General features: G+C 45.5%; 1 protein-coding gene across 1 annotated transcript in view; it reads left to right on the top strand.

Annotated features, from left to right (window-relative positions):
* kif19 (kinesin family member 19) overlaps positions 1-15,095 on the top strand; it is a 37,998-nt gene that overhangs the window by 20,957 nt on the left and 1,946 nt on the right. Inside the window, exons 5-18 of the mRNA XM_008275466.1 lie at positions 719-855; positions 5,997-6,122; positions 6,684-6,878; positions 9,680-9,826; positions 9,913-10,035; positions 10,352-10,508; positions 10,617-10,791; positions 11,209-11,407; positions 11,493-11,763; positions 12,106-12,230; positions 12,324-12,487; positions 12,607-12,712; positions 13,173-13,296; positions 14,695-15,085. Of these exons, the coding sequence (XP_008273688.1) occupies positions 719-855; positions 5,997-6,122; positions 6,684-6,878; positions 9,680-9,826; positions 9,913-10,035; positions 10,352-10,508; positions 10,617-10,791; positions 11,209-11,407; positions 11,493-11,763; positions 12,106-12,230; positions 12,324-12,487; positions 12,607-12,712; positions 13,173-13,296; positions 14,695-15,085 (2,440 nt within the window). The remainder of the gene's footprint in view (positions 1-718; positions 856-5,996; positions 6,123-6,683; positions 6,879-9,679; positions 9,827-9,912; positions 10,036-10,351; positions 10,509-10,616; positions 10,792-11,208; positions 11,408-11,492; positions 11,764-12,105; positions 12,231-12,323; positions 12,488-12,606; positions 12,713-13,172; positions 13,297-14,694; positions 15,086-15,095) is intronic.

The following is a 15,095-nucleotide window of genomic DNA, read 5'->3' as shown; positions in this document are numbered from 1 at the left end:
CAGCGCTCTCTCTCTGTTTGGACTGAGGTCCATCATCCACCGATTACATGCGCTGCCTCTCTGACCCTTAATCTGTGGTCAGCCTGAGTCAGTCGGCACGCTGCGAGGGAAAAAGGGTGAGACATCACATTCGCATCTGTTTTGGTTTTTTAATTTTAGCCGCAGGTCTGATGAGAAAGTGAGTCACACTCTGCCTCCCACACTTCCTGTGGGCTGCGACAAACTGTCAAAGACTAGTTGAGCCTTGCCGCTCCATCAAGTTGTCCATCTGCCTCTCCGTTTTTTTTTGCGACTTCTCCTGCCTTCTGTCTGCCCATCTGCCTCGGAGATTCACAGCTCTTTTGTCCATTCTTGTGGAGGAGCAAACACAGGGGTTGTTGCAGTTTGAGGGTGCATGCCAAGGACCAATTAAGACACAACATTTAGCTTCATAGCAAACCTCTTCAGCTGTTGTAAACATTTTAGCTTTCATGAGGTACTGTTACTTCGGCTGGTTCTTTAATCAGTGGGTTTATTTTTTCATCTTTAGGGCTACAGGATTGGCATATTATCACCTAATAAAGTTCTCATGGGGAAAAAAAAAAAGCGAATGTTCAGTTTCATCTTTAAACTATTTTGGGCTCCTAAAGAAAACCGTTCTGCTCTTTAGCGGCACTGTTTTCACACGCTTAGTGGCCGATTCTGTCTGTAAAGTGGGTTTAATGTTGTCGCGTTTCAGGTTGCGGTAAGACATACACCATGCTGGGGACGGACAAGGAACCAGGCATCTACGTTCGGACGCTGAACGACCTGTTCCGTGCCATCGAGGAGACCAGTGACGACATGCTGTACAGCGTCTCCATGTCCTATCTGGAGGTAAGGCTTTCATTTTCCGGCGACTCGTCTCCTCAGACACGTGTTCTCATCACGGGCTCATCGAATCCTAGTGCAGCGGCGGTGTCACGCCTCTAATTGCCCTGCAGCGGGGCTCGAAATGTTACAGTCATTAACCTGATTGCTCACTTTTCTGCTGATTTCTTCACATTTGAACCGACTGCAGACACACATCTCTGTCCGCATCGCGATTAGGGCGTCTTCTTTTGCCTCCGTCTCTCCACACCGATAAGATCTGAGGTTGTTAGCCAATGCCAAGTGCAGGCAGATACTACTGGTGTCGCTTTAGTTTTGGCCGGCGTCCACGTTGCATCTGAAACGAGCTGAGCTGGCGTCCTGATCCGCAGCTCTGTAGAAAAGCCCCAGACGAAGGTCGTTCTGTCATTTCTACATTAACTTCTTCCACCTTCTTTTTATGTAGCATCATAATGCTGGTTTGCAATTACGTAAAACACATTAAATGCCTTGTTGTTGGAGGAGCTACATAAATATCCTTCCTGCCTTGAAACAGCACGACTTGACCTTTCCCACAATGCTCGTCTGTGGAGTGAAGTCTGAAGAAATGATATCGAATTCATATTGAAGTTAAGTAGATAGGTTAATTTTTATGCAATACAGTCATTGCAGACGATTGTCTGGTTTGCCACCTCTGGGTTGCACTTTGTAAACACTTGAGTAAATAAAATAATTGCACTTATTTTTACTCACTTTCTAAGTCATACAGTCTTCCCCCATCATGGTTCTGATCTTTCCTGATGCCAGACAAGCTCCTCGACACAGTTATGGAAAAAAATCTCCACTACCAGCATTTTATGGTGAGATACAAATAGAAATATAACAATTCCATAATACGAGGTGTGTCAGAAAAGCTTCAGGACTGGTGTCACAGAAGATAGATTTCAAATCCAAACTACCAGTTTTCCCTTTCAAAGTAATCCCCCTGGAGTCTAACCCAACTCCCCAGCCTTCTCTCCTGGAAGGATTCCTCCAGGATCCTCTGCAGCTCCGTCATCACAGTCATCTTGATGTCGTCCACGTCTTCTAAGCGGGACCCCTTGATGACCCCCTTGAGCTTGGGGCAGAGGAAACAACCCCATGGAGCCAGGTGGGGTGAGAGTAGGGAGGTTGCTCCAGCACGGAGATGTTCTTCTCAGCCAGGAACTGTGGGATGCTCAGGGCGTTGTCATGGTGAAGCAGCCACCACTGGTCCTGCCACAACGCTGCAGGATCTCTTTGTAGACGTGCTGGTTGATTTGAAATACATCTTTTGTGACACCAGTCCTCGAACTTTCCTGACACACCTCATATGACTAGATTGCTATAAGCAAATGTGCAAATATGAAATCAAATCAACACCCGGATGCCTGTTCTGAGCCAGGAAACCCCTCCGCTGACTATTTATCCTGGTGCCATCACAGAACGTACTTTAGTCTCATTCATTAGTGTTCAAGGGCAACTTTCAGGTGAGTCGAGGAAACACAAAGTGATGCGAAACATTACATTAGTCATTATTTCTTTCATGTCAGCTCGGTGCATCGGGGCCATTAGATGGAGTTTTTGAGATTCATTGAAGATGTAATGAGGAGACAGCAGTAATGAAGTGACCAAACCATCACTCAACATAACTTCTAATCATCTGTCACCTCAGCAACGCTTTATTTTAGTAAGAAACAACAAGGAACAGATGATACACTGGCTGTATGGATGCCTTTGTTGCACAGAAACCATGTGTACTTGGTAGCTCAGCGATTATCTGTGCGTTTGGATGATGAGGCGCAGATAAAACCTCGGCTGGATGACGGCGGTTTTCTCTGTGTGCCTCCACATCTCATTACCGACAAACAGGTACAGCCTGTGTGTTTAGTGACAAAAGGCCTTAACAGCGCCGCATACAATGGAGTTGGTTCATTTGACTCTGACGGCAGTAACTAAGCCTCGCTCGTGTGGTTCAGTATTCCAGCGGGTTTAAAGGGGTACATTTTGTTGGCTTTGAGAACTTTAAACATAAAGTAGTCATCTCTCTCCTCTTGCTTTTTTAGAACACAAGACAAATTTAAACCTTCACTGCTTTACTGACGATCTTTTCATTGTATTTATCATATTGTGCCTCTAATAAGTGAACGATTTATCCGTCATAATTTGTGCTATTCTGGAAAAAGACGGCAGCGTGAATATAAAGCAGAACGAGTCCGTTTTATTCAGAAATGTTCAAGGCTGTCAGGAAAGAATGAGAGGAAAGGAGGAAGAGAAAGCAGCATGACAAAGGCAGGAAGAATGAAGCAGATGATGAATGTAATTTTGCATAAAAAGAGCAGATATGAAAAGAACAGTCGGCCCTGAACGGAAAATAAAAATGGCACAATGTTGGGTACAAATCTACCCGCCTGGGAGGGGGCTTTGCATCAGACATCACTTTGTATTTGCAGCGGCAGACGCTATCATTACGTCCAGTGATTGACAATTTCATTGAAGCTCAGCTCTTTAGCAGCACCGTGGGTGGGTGGAAGTGAACATTTTCCTATTAAAAAGCCAGCCGTGGAGTCTGGATGCTCCCTGACCTGTGCTGAACCCGATGGCATGAGTCCCGACACCAGGGCGTGCATACGTGTGACGTGCGTGTTTGCCGTTTCCAGGGAGCGATCCGTTGCCACCGCCGCCTCGCCACAAAGAGCCCAAACGTCATTTTATAGCCCGACGGAGCGAAGTGCACACATCTGCTGCTTTTCTTGTTCAGATCACACATGTGCACAGACACACATAAATATAACACGTATGGATAAAAAGACAGCGTCCGCCATTCTTCACGTGGACATGTGCTGCCGCCCCCGCCCTCCTTTTTTTTTTTCAATGTTTATTCTGGTTTTGTGAGCACGGTCACATTCAGAAACCTTTTTAGCTCCGTTAGCGGCCAGCTGGCTGGTCCGGAATGAGCAACAGGAACTGCTCGACAACGATTGGATGGATTGACATTAACTCTCTGAATCCTTGTCACATTTTTATTTACTGTGGGCTCCTTCTCCGCTGCAACATAAAGTCCTGCACCTCTATGGAAACAGCACGGCCATTGATAGAAGTGGAGAGAACTCAACAACATCTTCATTGTTAAATCACAAAAAAAAAAAGGAAAGAAGTACAAGTTACAAACTCCTCAGCACATTTATTCTAGGAAGCTGTTTCCTCTCACTGAATAGCAAATTGCTGACAGTGTGTTTTATTTTGCTCTGAGTCGCTCAAAGGTTTTTCTTCTTTCTGCTCAGTGTGAACACAGCCTGCAGTTCAGCCAGGAAGAGTTTCTGTCATGTTGGTTGCAGCCGAGTCTCAGTTGCATTAAACACTTCTGTTGTTTTTTTTAACAGGATCTGGTTCACACAGTTTATTTTGGGAGGATTTTTTAGTAAGAATAAAGTACTTTTGATGAAATATCATGAATTTAAGGTTGTTTTTGGTTATTTTTCTCAGTAGAACTACACGTCTTACATACCATCAGGATGTTGAAAATCAAAGGATTCTCCAGAGATAGAAATAGAATAGATAGAAAAAAGTAAATAAGATGCCTTTCAAGTCTGCTGGCGGGTTTGGTGTTTCAGAGGGTTCATGGTTCCCTCTGTGACTCTCTGGCTTTTCTTAAAGCAACTCCATGATGGCTGAAAGGTGGTGCAGTGGTTAGCCATCGTTGCCTCGCAGCTAGAAGGTTGTCAGTTCACGTCCCAGTGAGGACACCCGGGATCTTTCTGCATGGAGTCTTCATGTTCTCTCACAGTCCAGAAACATGTTGAGGTTAATTGGTGATCACCGTGTTTGGCAGATTTTGCTTTTGGCTGCTCGGTCGGCGCTCGTGAGACACAAATTACAGGCGTTTCGTGATAATGCACCGTTTTCCACGTGTGGCGTTTGACACAAGACTTGGCAGCAGCAGCGTAATCACTGATGACAACTGAGCGCGTGCTAAATATTTAGAACGACAGCTGTGACTAATGATTATTTCATCATTGATTAGTTAGAATTATGTTCTCAGTTCAGGGCTGCACGGTGGAGCGGTGGTTAGCATCATTGCCTCGCAGGTAGAAGGTCGCCGGTTCTCGACACCCAGGATCTTTCTGCGTGGAGTCTCCATGTTCTCCCCGTGCAGTGTGGGTTCTCTCCGGGTTCTCCAGCTTCCGCCCAAAGTCCAGAAACATGCTGAGGTTAATTAGTGATTCAAAATTGTCCGTAGGTGTGAATGTGAGTGTGCTTGGTTGTCTGTCTCTAAGTGTAGCCCTGAGATAGACTGGTTACCTGTCCAGGTGAACCTGCCTTCACCCTGAGTCAGCTGGGATAGACTCCAGCCCCCCACGACCCTACTGAGGATTATGGTGTAGATACAATGGATGGATGAGACAGAGTGAAATGATTTTGAGTCAAATATCTCAAAAAGTCTCAGGCTGAATTTGAATAACTTTTCTTTTCACCACCATCATCAGGTAAAAATTTTAATTTGCCCAATTACTAATGACAGTGCTGATGTTAAATGCAATCGTTCAAACAGAACCTTCCAACCTACAACCTTCACATTCAGCTCTAAGTACTATTATGTCTTACGTAAGTCCAGCCTCCCAGAGCCGTGAGCATGACTGCACACTCTGAGACTTATTTAAGCCTCGCCATCAGTGAGCGAGTGCAGGCGGAAAAAATAACAGAACAAATATCCAAATGTCAGTGTCAGTAAAAGCATCCTCCTTTCAGAGCTTGTGGTTGGGGTCAGCTCGACAAATAAAGAAGGTCTTTACGTTTAAAAGGTCCTGGCAGAACGTCCCCCAGCGGTCACTTTCCAGGATGTCACTTCCTGCCGTGTGCTTTCATGCGGCTGAGGGCCTTTCACTACGCCGTCACCGTCAGCCCGGGGAAGTCGCCTTCCCGTGAAAGAGGAGCACTGACGCTTGCCTGATGACAGCCCGCCACCCAACTAGTTGAGGTTTCTTAATGACAAGGTGGAGAAAATATAGCACTTGATGTTTTTGTACCAGGTTTACGTCTGAATGGAGCCTTTTCCGTTTGCATAAACATTCCCCCGTTAATCTGCGTCTACGGCCCAGTGAACACCGCTCTACGATCTACCATTTTATGTTTCATCTGTGTCGTTCTAGATCTACAACGAGATGATCCGTGACCTGCTCAACCCGTCCTCGGGCTTCTTGGATCTAAGAGAAGACTCCAAAGGGGTGATTCAGGTCGCTGGCATCACAGAGGTGTCGACCATCAACGCCCAAGAGGTGAGACAAGCTACCTACAAACCTTCTGTTGTCATGGTTTGGCTCCTAATGCACCACCTGTTATCCTTCTATCTGTATGTCCATGGATCTATAGGGAACTGTGAATCAATACAGTGTTGTTCAGAGTGATCACTGGTACCCTATGATGAGACGCTTCTGTCAGGGTGTCTTCCAGCATGATATCCATATGGGACAGGGATCACTGAATGGTTTATTAGTTGGAAAGTTCCATGAACCACATGCTATAGCCGTCACGGTCACCACATCCAATCCAAACTGGACACATGTGGGAGATCTTGGACCAACATACCATCATCAGAACACCAATTGAAGGAACATCTTTTGGAGGAATGGTGTTTTATCCCTCCAGTAGAGCTCCAGAGACCCGGAGAATCAATGCAAGGCAGCACTGGAGCTGCTCCGGCACCACATGGTGGCCCGACACCTCACCGAGACACTTCATGTTACCTTTTTCCTTTAATTTATCACCCGTCTGCCTCCGCACGGCCGATTTATTTAAATAGAAAACACTCACAAACACCTCCACCTGTGTGTTTTCAGATCATGGAGCTGCTGATGAAAGGCAACAAACAGCGCACACAGGAGCCGACGGCCGCCAATCAGACGTCGTCTCGCTCCCACGCCGTGCTGCAGGTGGCCGTCAAGCAGCAGAGCCGCTGCCGCGACGTTCTGCAGGAGGTCCGCTTCGCACGCCTCTTCATGATCGACCTCGCCGGCTCCGAGCGGGCAGCACAGGTGTGTGTGCTCACAGTCAGAAATGGTGTTTGATTGCTAGTTATGCACGTAGATGATTTCTTTGATTTGTGTCTGTGTATATATGATCTGTGTGGGTGCATTTAGTCAAGTGCTTCTCTGCCAAACTTTAGTTGAAAAACTCCGCTAATGAGCCCATTACACACACACACGTCTCCCTTCAAGCCTGTATGTATGAGGCCATTCATCACATGCATACAGCTTAAAACTACAAGAGCTTCACAGGTCTGCCTGCACTCCCTCAGGATGCTTACTGTAGCAGGGAGTACAGTGTTGACTCCAGAGCGCTGCAACCTCAATAATTCCTCTTTCTCTCTCTATATATATGTATGTTTTTCTAAATTATAGCCCACTGTGGTATTTGAATGAACTGACACACTGATCTTTCAGTAAACAGGATCACATTAACAATTCGTAACACGATTCTTGGCAACTTAAGAGAAAGTTAAAAATGTGAGCGAGGATCGAAGTCTTTACGTTTAGTGGTGCTTTATATTTCCACCCCACTTCATTTATTGGTAGTGTTTGGTCATTTAACAAATATAGATTGGAGCATTAGACATTACTGCCCAACAGTAAACCGTAAAGTATTGTTAGAATCACCGGTTACTGAACCAGCTGCAACAGCGCTGAACACTTTTACTTTTTGCAATGATAGTTTCATTATATTATAAATTATGGGTACGGAATAACTTGGTGGCAAACAGATGCAGCGCCCTCCATAATTATTGGTCAAGATGTGTTCTTTAGCTTCTAATAAAGTCAGTTTTTTTCTAAATAATACAGGACCACAATGAAAAAAAAAAAAGAAGAAAATTCAACCTTTAATTCAGGTGTATTCATTCAGTGTGAAAAAAAAATCCCACATTAAAAAATAATTCTTTTACATCAAATCAAGTGTGCCACAATTAGATAGATAGATAGATAGATAGATAGATAGATAGATAGATACTTTATTCATCTCCAAGAGAAATTTACACAATTTACACAATTATTAGCACCCTTGATGGTAATGCTTTATACAACCCCCTTTTGCCAACAGTTCATTTAAAATTGAATTTATTTTAAGGCTTTTAACACATAGCCAATAATTATGGAGGTATATATTATGGAGGTGTATACGTGGCACCTCCCTGGTGAACCGAGATGAACCTGATGTATGCGGAGATCAGAAACGTTTGTAAGAAACGTGACTCCAAATATAAGCTGTTGTTGCTTCGCACCTGCTGGAGGTGTAGGTTCGCCTCATCAAGTTGAAAGGTGATAAAATGTCAAAGCGATGTTTACATCTTTGTTTCTGTCGCTCCCAAGAGGCCGCAAAAAACATGTTATTGGAAGTTTAAATTAAAGATGCTTCTTTGATCACCGGCAGTCGGTCTTTCTTTTATATGACGAGGTTGATCAGAGAGTCGATTATCAAACACAGTGACCTACATAACGGAGAACATCGTGATCCCAGTTCCTCCTTCCACAGAGTTTATTTACCTAAATGTCAGTTTGTTCCCACAACAAGATAATTGCAATCATCAAATTGACGTGTTTCCTCGTCCTCTCTGCGTAATCGCTTGAATAAAAATTCTATTTAAAACAGTCGTTTAAATTCTGTGATCAGTATTTTATTGATTTTACGTTTACGAGTCACAGCCAAATTAAAATAAAAAATGACTCACGCGGGGCACTACGATGAAACAAACTTTACAAAGCATAAAGGATATTAAAAATGCAAGTCGTGCGCAGTTTCACGTCTTCCAGATGATTCATTTTACTGCACAGTGAGTTTGGCTGTTAAGCTCCTCTGTTGTCACTCTGGTGACTACAAGCAGGCGATGAAAACAGAAAACTAACTGAGAGCCAATTTATTTCCTGGCTTTTATTATCGCTTTGACCTCATGCTTCTAAGCACTCAAGTGAGGATGCTGGAAAAAAAACATTTGTTCGGTTTGTTGTTGCAGCTTTTTTTTTTTTTTTTCATGTGAACAGATCACAGAGACGACCGGCGCCTCGTTCTTCTTCCACAGATTAACATGCAAGCAGCCGGCGAGCGAGGGCACTTATTTGCCATGGAGACTGTTTGAACGGTTCACAGTCGTAGTATTGATGCGCAGCACATGCGGCCTCCATTAGGAGCCGAGCAGAAAGCTGTTAGTCACTCAAGGGGACGGAGAACATTTTCTTTCGCCTCAGAAGAAGAGTCGTGTGTGCAGTTAGTGAAAAGTAAAGCTGATTTAGCTCAGTGCAGGTTCACCAAAGATGTGAGGTGACGCCATCTGCTGGTGAAGAGTGGAAGCGCGTCAACAACTCTGAAAGAAGCTGCCAAAATGTCTTTTCAACATAAAAATAATGATGTTACAAGAACATGCTTTTATAATTAAATAAGAAGTTTAATATCCACTTGTTGGTATTATTTATTTATAGGTTTAAGATAATCTGGACTAGATTTGGTTGTCAGTAAACAAACAACACAGCAAGTATTATCCAATCCAAGTAGTCCTGAATCCTGATTTGCACCCACAAGTACAGCATGTCATCTACCTTTTCCAATCTAACAGAGAGAGAGGACAGATAAACACTAAAGTCTGTCAGTGAAGCAGCTCTAATTGTTCTAAATCTGGCTTTTGAATTTCTTCTTTTCATATCTTTGACCTTATAACAGCAACGCTCCTGGTGCAGGTCTAGTTTGATCCCCATGTTGTTCCCCATCTCTCTATTGTTCCATTTTCTCCTTGAAAAAGTGTTTTAGCTTCAGAGTTTTTCTCACTCTGTTTCTTTTCTGCATCTGTCAGACTCAGAATAGGGGTCAGCGGTTGAAAGAAGGCGCCCACATCAACCGCTCCCTCCTGGCTCTGGGCAACTGCATCAACGCCCTGAGTGACAAAAACGGCAACAAGTACGTCAACTATCGGGACAGCAAGTTGACCCGACTCCTGAAGGTACGGCGGCTTACAGGTTGTGTTGATGGTTCCGATTTGTTTCTATATGATGCTTTATATTCATCATTCTCGCCTTCGACCAACAGGACTCTTTGGGTGGGAACAGCCGAACGGTCATGATAGCGCACATCAGCCCCGCCTCCGTGGCTTTTGAGGAGTCTCGCAACACGCTGACGTACGCGGACCGTGCCAAAAGCATTCGAACACGGGTGAGTTTAGAACTTAATGTTTTAGCCTCTCAGCTGCTGTGACTGATTTAACAGATACAGATGCTACAGCTGATTATACGTCAACTTAATACCAGATTTTCACTGGGCTGTAGCTTTTACTGCACACTACAGATCGGCAAAGATTAAATTGTTGTACCTTGCTATTGTATAAGTTGAATTGGCAATAAAGCACATCCTGGTCCCGTAATCAAGAGCAAATTTCTGGTAGAAGCTGCTACAAAATGCAGCTTTGTTTGTTAAATTTCCAGATCCATGAGCATCTCTAAGCATTTTTTCTCATCACTGTTTGCTTCAGGTGAAGAAGAACCTGATAAATGTGTCGTACCACATCGCTCAGTACACCAACATCATCTCGGACCTGCGCTGCGAGATCCAGCGGCTCAAAAAGAAGATTGCAGATCAGGCGAGCCGCCAGCTCAGCTCAGACCGGGCTGACATCCGCAACGTCCAAGGTAAAGTCCCGTCCATGCTGCCTTTTCGAATACATCAACAGTATCTGTTCCCTTTTAGTAACCGTTTCCATCTAATCCCATCCTGTCATCGTCTTTCCCTCCTCGTAGCGGAGGTCCAGGCCCACTCCAGCCAGCAGAGTCGGGCAGAGATGGATCAGCTGAGGGAGCAGCTTCTGGATGCCTTCCGCCAGCAGATGGAGATCAGGAAGAGCCTGATGGAGCTGGAGAACAGCAACATGGAGATCCAGATCGACACCTCCAAACACCTTCTAACCATTGCAGAGTCAGTGTTTAGGATTTATATCACGTCTCTTCACCTTCTGTGCATTCACTTAGTTAGAAACGAAAGCCGAGAACAGTCTGCGCTCATTATCCTCAAAGGTCTCTGAGATGAATGTTTGGAGATTTGTATGAATCTATAGACCGCCGCTGGTCAACAGTTCAACCGCAGATCTCATTTATGTGGTGTACAGTGGGTAACCATAGCAACCATGCTTCTACTGTGTGCTACGACTCTCTTTAAGTCTCGCTAATGGAACAGACCTGATCCAGGATCTGACTGTTTGCAGACAGTATTTCATGAACAGATGATCGTTCATCATTGAGCGTTCGGTCGACTCATCGTTACAACTCCGCTGTGAATAATAAACACACAATCAGTGCTCACAGTTCAAATGTTTTCTGGTTTTTACTCGTCCAGCTGGGAGCAGGAACGGAGCAGACGCAGGAGAAAGTGGCGCGCAGAGAGAAGGAAGGAGAGCGTCAATAAGGACGAAAGCGAGAAGGACTCCGATTCCCCGGAGTCTCCACCAGACAGCACAGAGACCCAGGAGGTGGCGATGGCTCGAGAAACCCTGGTCACGCTCATGGCCGAGCAGAAGAAGATTCAGAAGCAGAAGGTGAAACAAAACAGCTCTGCTTTGGCTGTGATCTCATACTGTGTGAGGCAGAAACCTAACTAGCTCTCCATTTGTTTCCTTCAAGGCGCTGCTCGAGCGCCGGTTCCTGGAGCTTCGCGATCGAGCCCGACGCCTGGAGGAGCTGCTGCCCCGACGGGTGAGCTCAGAGGAGCAGCGCGAGGTGCTGGGCCTCCTCTGCAAGGTGCACGAGTTGGAGATCGAGAACGCCGAGATGCAGTCGCACGCGCTGCTCAAAGACAACGTCATCCGGCAGAAGAACTTCGTGGTGCAGCGCTTTGAGCAGCACAGACACCTCTGTGACGAGATCATCCAGCAGCAGAGACAGTTCATCAATGGTGAGTCTGGCAGCGTTTTGAATCCAAAGTTTGCTTAAAACTCTATTAAAACACCTGTACTGTTCATTGCTGTTTGCTGCAGGTGGTTTTGAACTTCCAATTAGTTTATTGTAAGAAGATTCGTGTAATTTTTCTCTCAAATATCCGTCTTAGATTGTAGTAATTTCAGTATTTTGGGACTGTTGGTCAGAAAAAATAAGTCGTTTCATGATGCCACCTTGCACCCTAACAAACTATGACACCAGGTTAAACTTAAAGAAGCTAATCATTAGTTGCAGTCCATGTGTGGTTGTTGTATCTGGTGCAGCTTTAATGACCTACATGTGTTCCTGTGTGCCCCAGACCACAGTCTGCTCGTCCCGCCGCACCTCCAGGAGCTGTATGAAATGTACATGAGGGAACTAGACGAGAGGAAACTGGACAGAGCCATGGCCCTGGATAAAGTGACCACGAGACACACCATCAAGGTGACCGCAGCGTGACAAATCAATTAATTAAGGAGCTAAATTATACTGGAATATAAATCAGAAGGCCTGACGCTGCTCTGCTCTCATTTCCAGGAGGGCTCGTTACCCAAGATCACCCTGCCCGGCCAGGGCCGCGACAACACGCAGGACGTGGACTCGGACCAGGAGAGCGTACGCAACATGTGTTCTGAAAGCAGACGAGGTCAAGCCAAAATCCGTAGACACACCTTGCCTCCTATTCTGCCTGAGCCTGAGCTGTAAGAGGACACCTCGTTCATATTGTTCCCCGTTTCACACTCATAAAGCTGCTTTTATAGTGACATTAACTAGATCTACATGCATAGTTTCTCACTTTTGTCCCTTTTGCCTTCCTCAGGGACAATAACAGAGTTTTCAAAAGCAGCCCTCACGCCAGGCAGATGAAAAACTCATCTGTAATGACTCCACCTCCCATCCACATTAACGGGAAGGGCAACCGAGAGGTAAGGTTAATTCTAATAGGTGGTAATTACCCCGCTTCATTTCAGTCCAGTACCTTCCCTGAGCGGCGCCTCATGCTGTGAACTAATACAGCCTTGTTCAGGTGTTGCTTTTCACTTTCTGCTTTCTGTTGGAATTAAACTCACACAGATCTTTCACTCTGCTGGAACATTTTCATTTTCAACCCACGCACTTCCATAAAAGAAACTCCAGCGTGTGCTATCACGGCTCCTGCAGTCAGGTTTTTCTGCTCCGGTTGCTGTGCAAAAATTTCCAGACTCACAGAATTTTAAATTGTTGTAGGTTTGAAATATTATCACCTCAGTGTAATTTTTGTTCCTTTGTGAAAATGTGTTCGATGTGTGACTCACAGGCACGATGAAGTGTTGTGAATTGATTAAGCTGGTGCTCACTAAAAGCTGCTGTGAATGTCTGTTAAAACGCTGCATGTGGTTTCTGCAGCTGCAGCCTCTGGTTCCTGAGAGCTCTCTGAGCTACAGCCATCTGAGCCACAGCGTCAGCAGCCACCTGGACTCATCACCTGAGAGCAGCGAGGCCGGAGCCGATATCCCGATTTCACGAAATGGTATGATTTTCGAATTAGTGCATAATCGCTTTGTGGAAGATCAGAGAATCTTTGTGCAGTGAAGTAAAAGATAACTGGAGGTGCATCATCTGTAAGTAGAGCCTTGAGTTTGAGGACTGCACAATCTGTACACTGCAGTCTCTCACAGGCCACAGGGAAAGTCTGCAAGTTGTTTGTATTATTTTACTGGTATATAGGCAAGGCAGAGTTGTGCAGCACGTTTCATACATAGAAGCAATGCAGAAAGCTTTACATAGAGCCTTAAAATGTACAAAAAGGGGGAAAATGCGTAAAAAAAAATGTAAATTTAAGGAACAGAAAATAAACTATACAATTAATAGTGCAGAAAGTTTTAGACCAGAATTTATAGAATACATAAAAGTGGCACAAAAGCCATTTCACCATGTTTAATTTAAAGTAGCAGACCACTTCCCACAGTCTGAGGGGCCTGCCAGGCTTGTACAAATATATCTGATGTATTTTGGGCCCTGTTACCATCCAGCCTCTAGGGTCAGCTGGGTGTAACAGAAACCAGGAGGTAAAGCAATAGATGTAATTAAAACCCCCCAAAAAAGCAGTGATAAAGAAAACAGGGCTGGTGGATGTTCTTGAATCAAAGAACCAACTAAAACTCAATGACAGCGAACAGAGTTACAGAACTACTGAACTCCAGAGCCAAACACCCACATTTAAAAAGGAAACCAAACAAAGAGTGCCTCAGAACACATTACAGAAAACACAAGATACGAGTAACTCTTAAGTTAAGTTGAACTGCTGCTAACTGAAGCTACAGTCTTCACCAAGTCACTTCTACACTAGACCAGCAGCAGCCACAGAAAACCCCAAGACACAAAAACAAGAGACACCAGGATGAAGTGTTCACCCTGAATCCCCTAAACCCCGACTGAGAGTTTAGTCGAGGTTTTATATTCCAGGTGTGATGACAGTGGCGGTTGATTAGAGGAAGGTGGACCAATCAGGGCCCGGAGCTCAGGTCTTCAGCTCCAGGCTAACGAGCTGAGACGACTGGCAGCTGGTGTTCTGGAACGAGCTCTCAGCCAGACAGAACTGGGCCCAACTTCACATACAATGGTCACAAAAGTCCACAACAACAAGACGGCACAGAAGCACCGGGGGCCGTAACAGACCCAGACTGTCTGATAACAGGACTTTGATAAACGAGAACCAGCAGATATTTTGCCATATTTCCTTTATATTTGATTTAAATTACAAATTCATCATCAGTTATAGATCTAATCATCATTTCCACACAGCTGAGGTGACATTTGTGCCCAGAGAACACTTGGGCAAACTTTCTGTGCAGAACATGCATGCAGGTCCAAGTGGGTCCCAATCTGAATAAAGCAGAGTAACGATGAGCTCCCGTTGTCTCCACAGAGCGGCAGCAGATCCTGAAGGGAGTCCAGAACATCGTCGTAAAAGCAGCCCGTCGCCGCTCCAAAGCCCTGGAGGTGGACGCCTTGCGGTTACCCCCCGCCCCGTCTCCCCTGGACCCCAAGAAGCAGAAAAGCAGCCTGTCGTTGAGCGAGGCCCCCCCTAGAGGTTTGCCAAAGCGGCGCGGCAGGCAGCCCAGCCCCGAGCTGAGACACGCCACCTCGGACGACAACCTGTCCTCCAGCACCGGGGAGGGACCCGGCCTGCATGTGACCTGGACGCGGCCACGGAACCGCCAGGTCGCCGCCAAGAACCAAACGCCCCGCGAGGTGGACTTTGAAGCTCGCCGCAAGAAGAGGCGTTCACGTTCTTTCGAGGTCACTGGTCAAGCAGTGAGTATTTTT

This window comes from Stegastes partitus, unplaced genomic scaffold, assembly GCF_000690725.1.
Source record: "Stegastes partitus isolate 25-593 unplaced genomic scaffold, Stegastes_partitus-1.0.2 Scaffold52, whole genome shotgun sequence".
NCBI lineage: Eukaryota > Metazoa > Chordata > Actinopteri > Pomacentridae > Stegastes > Stegastes partitus.
This window is presented reverse-complemented; position numbering and strand designations above follow the sequence as displayed.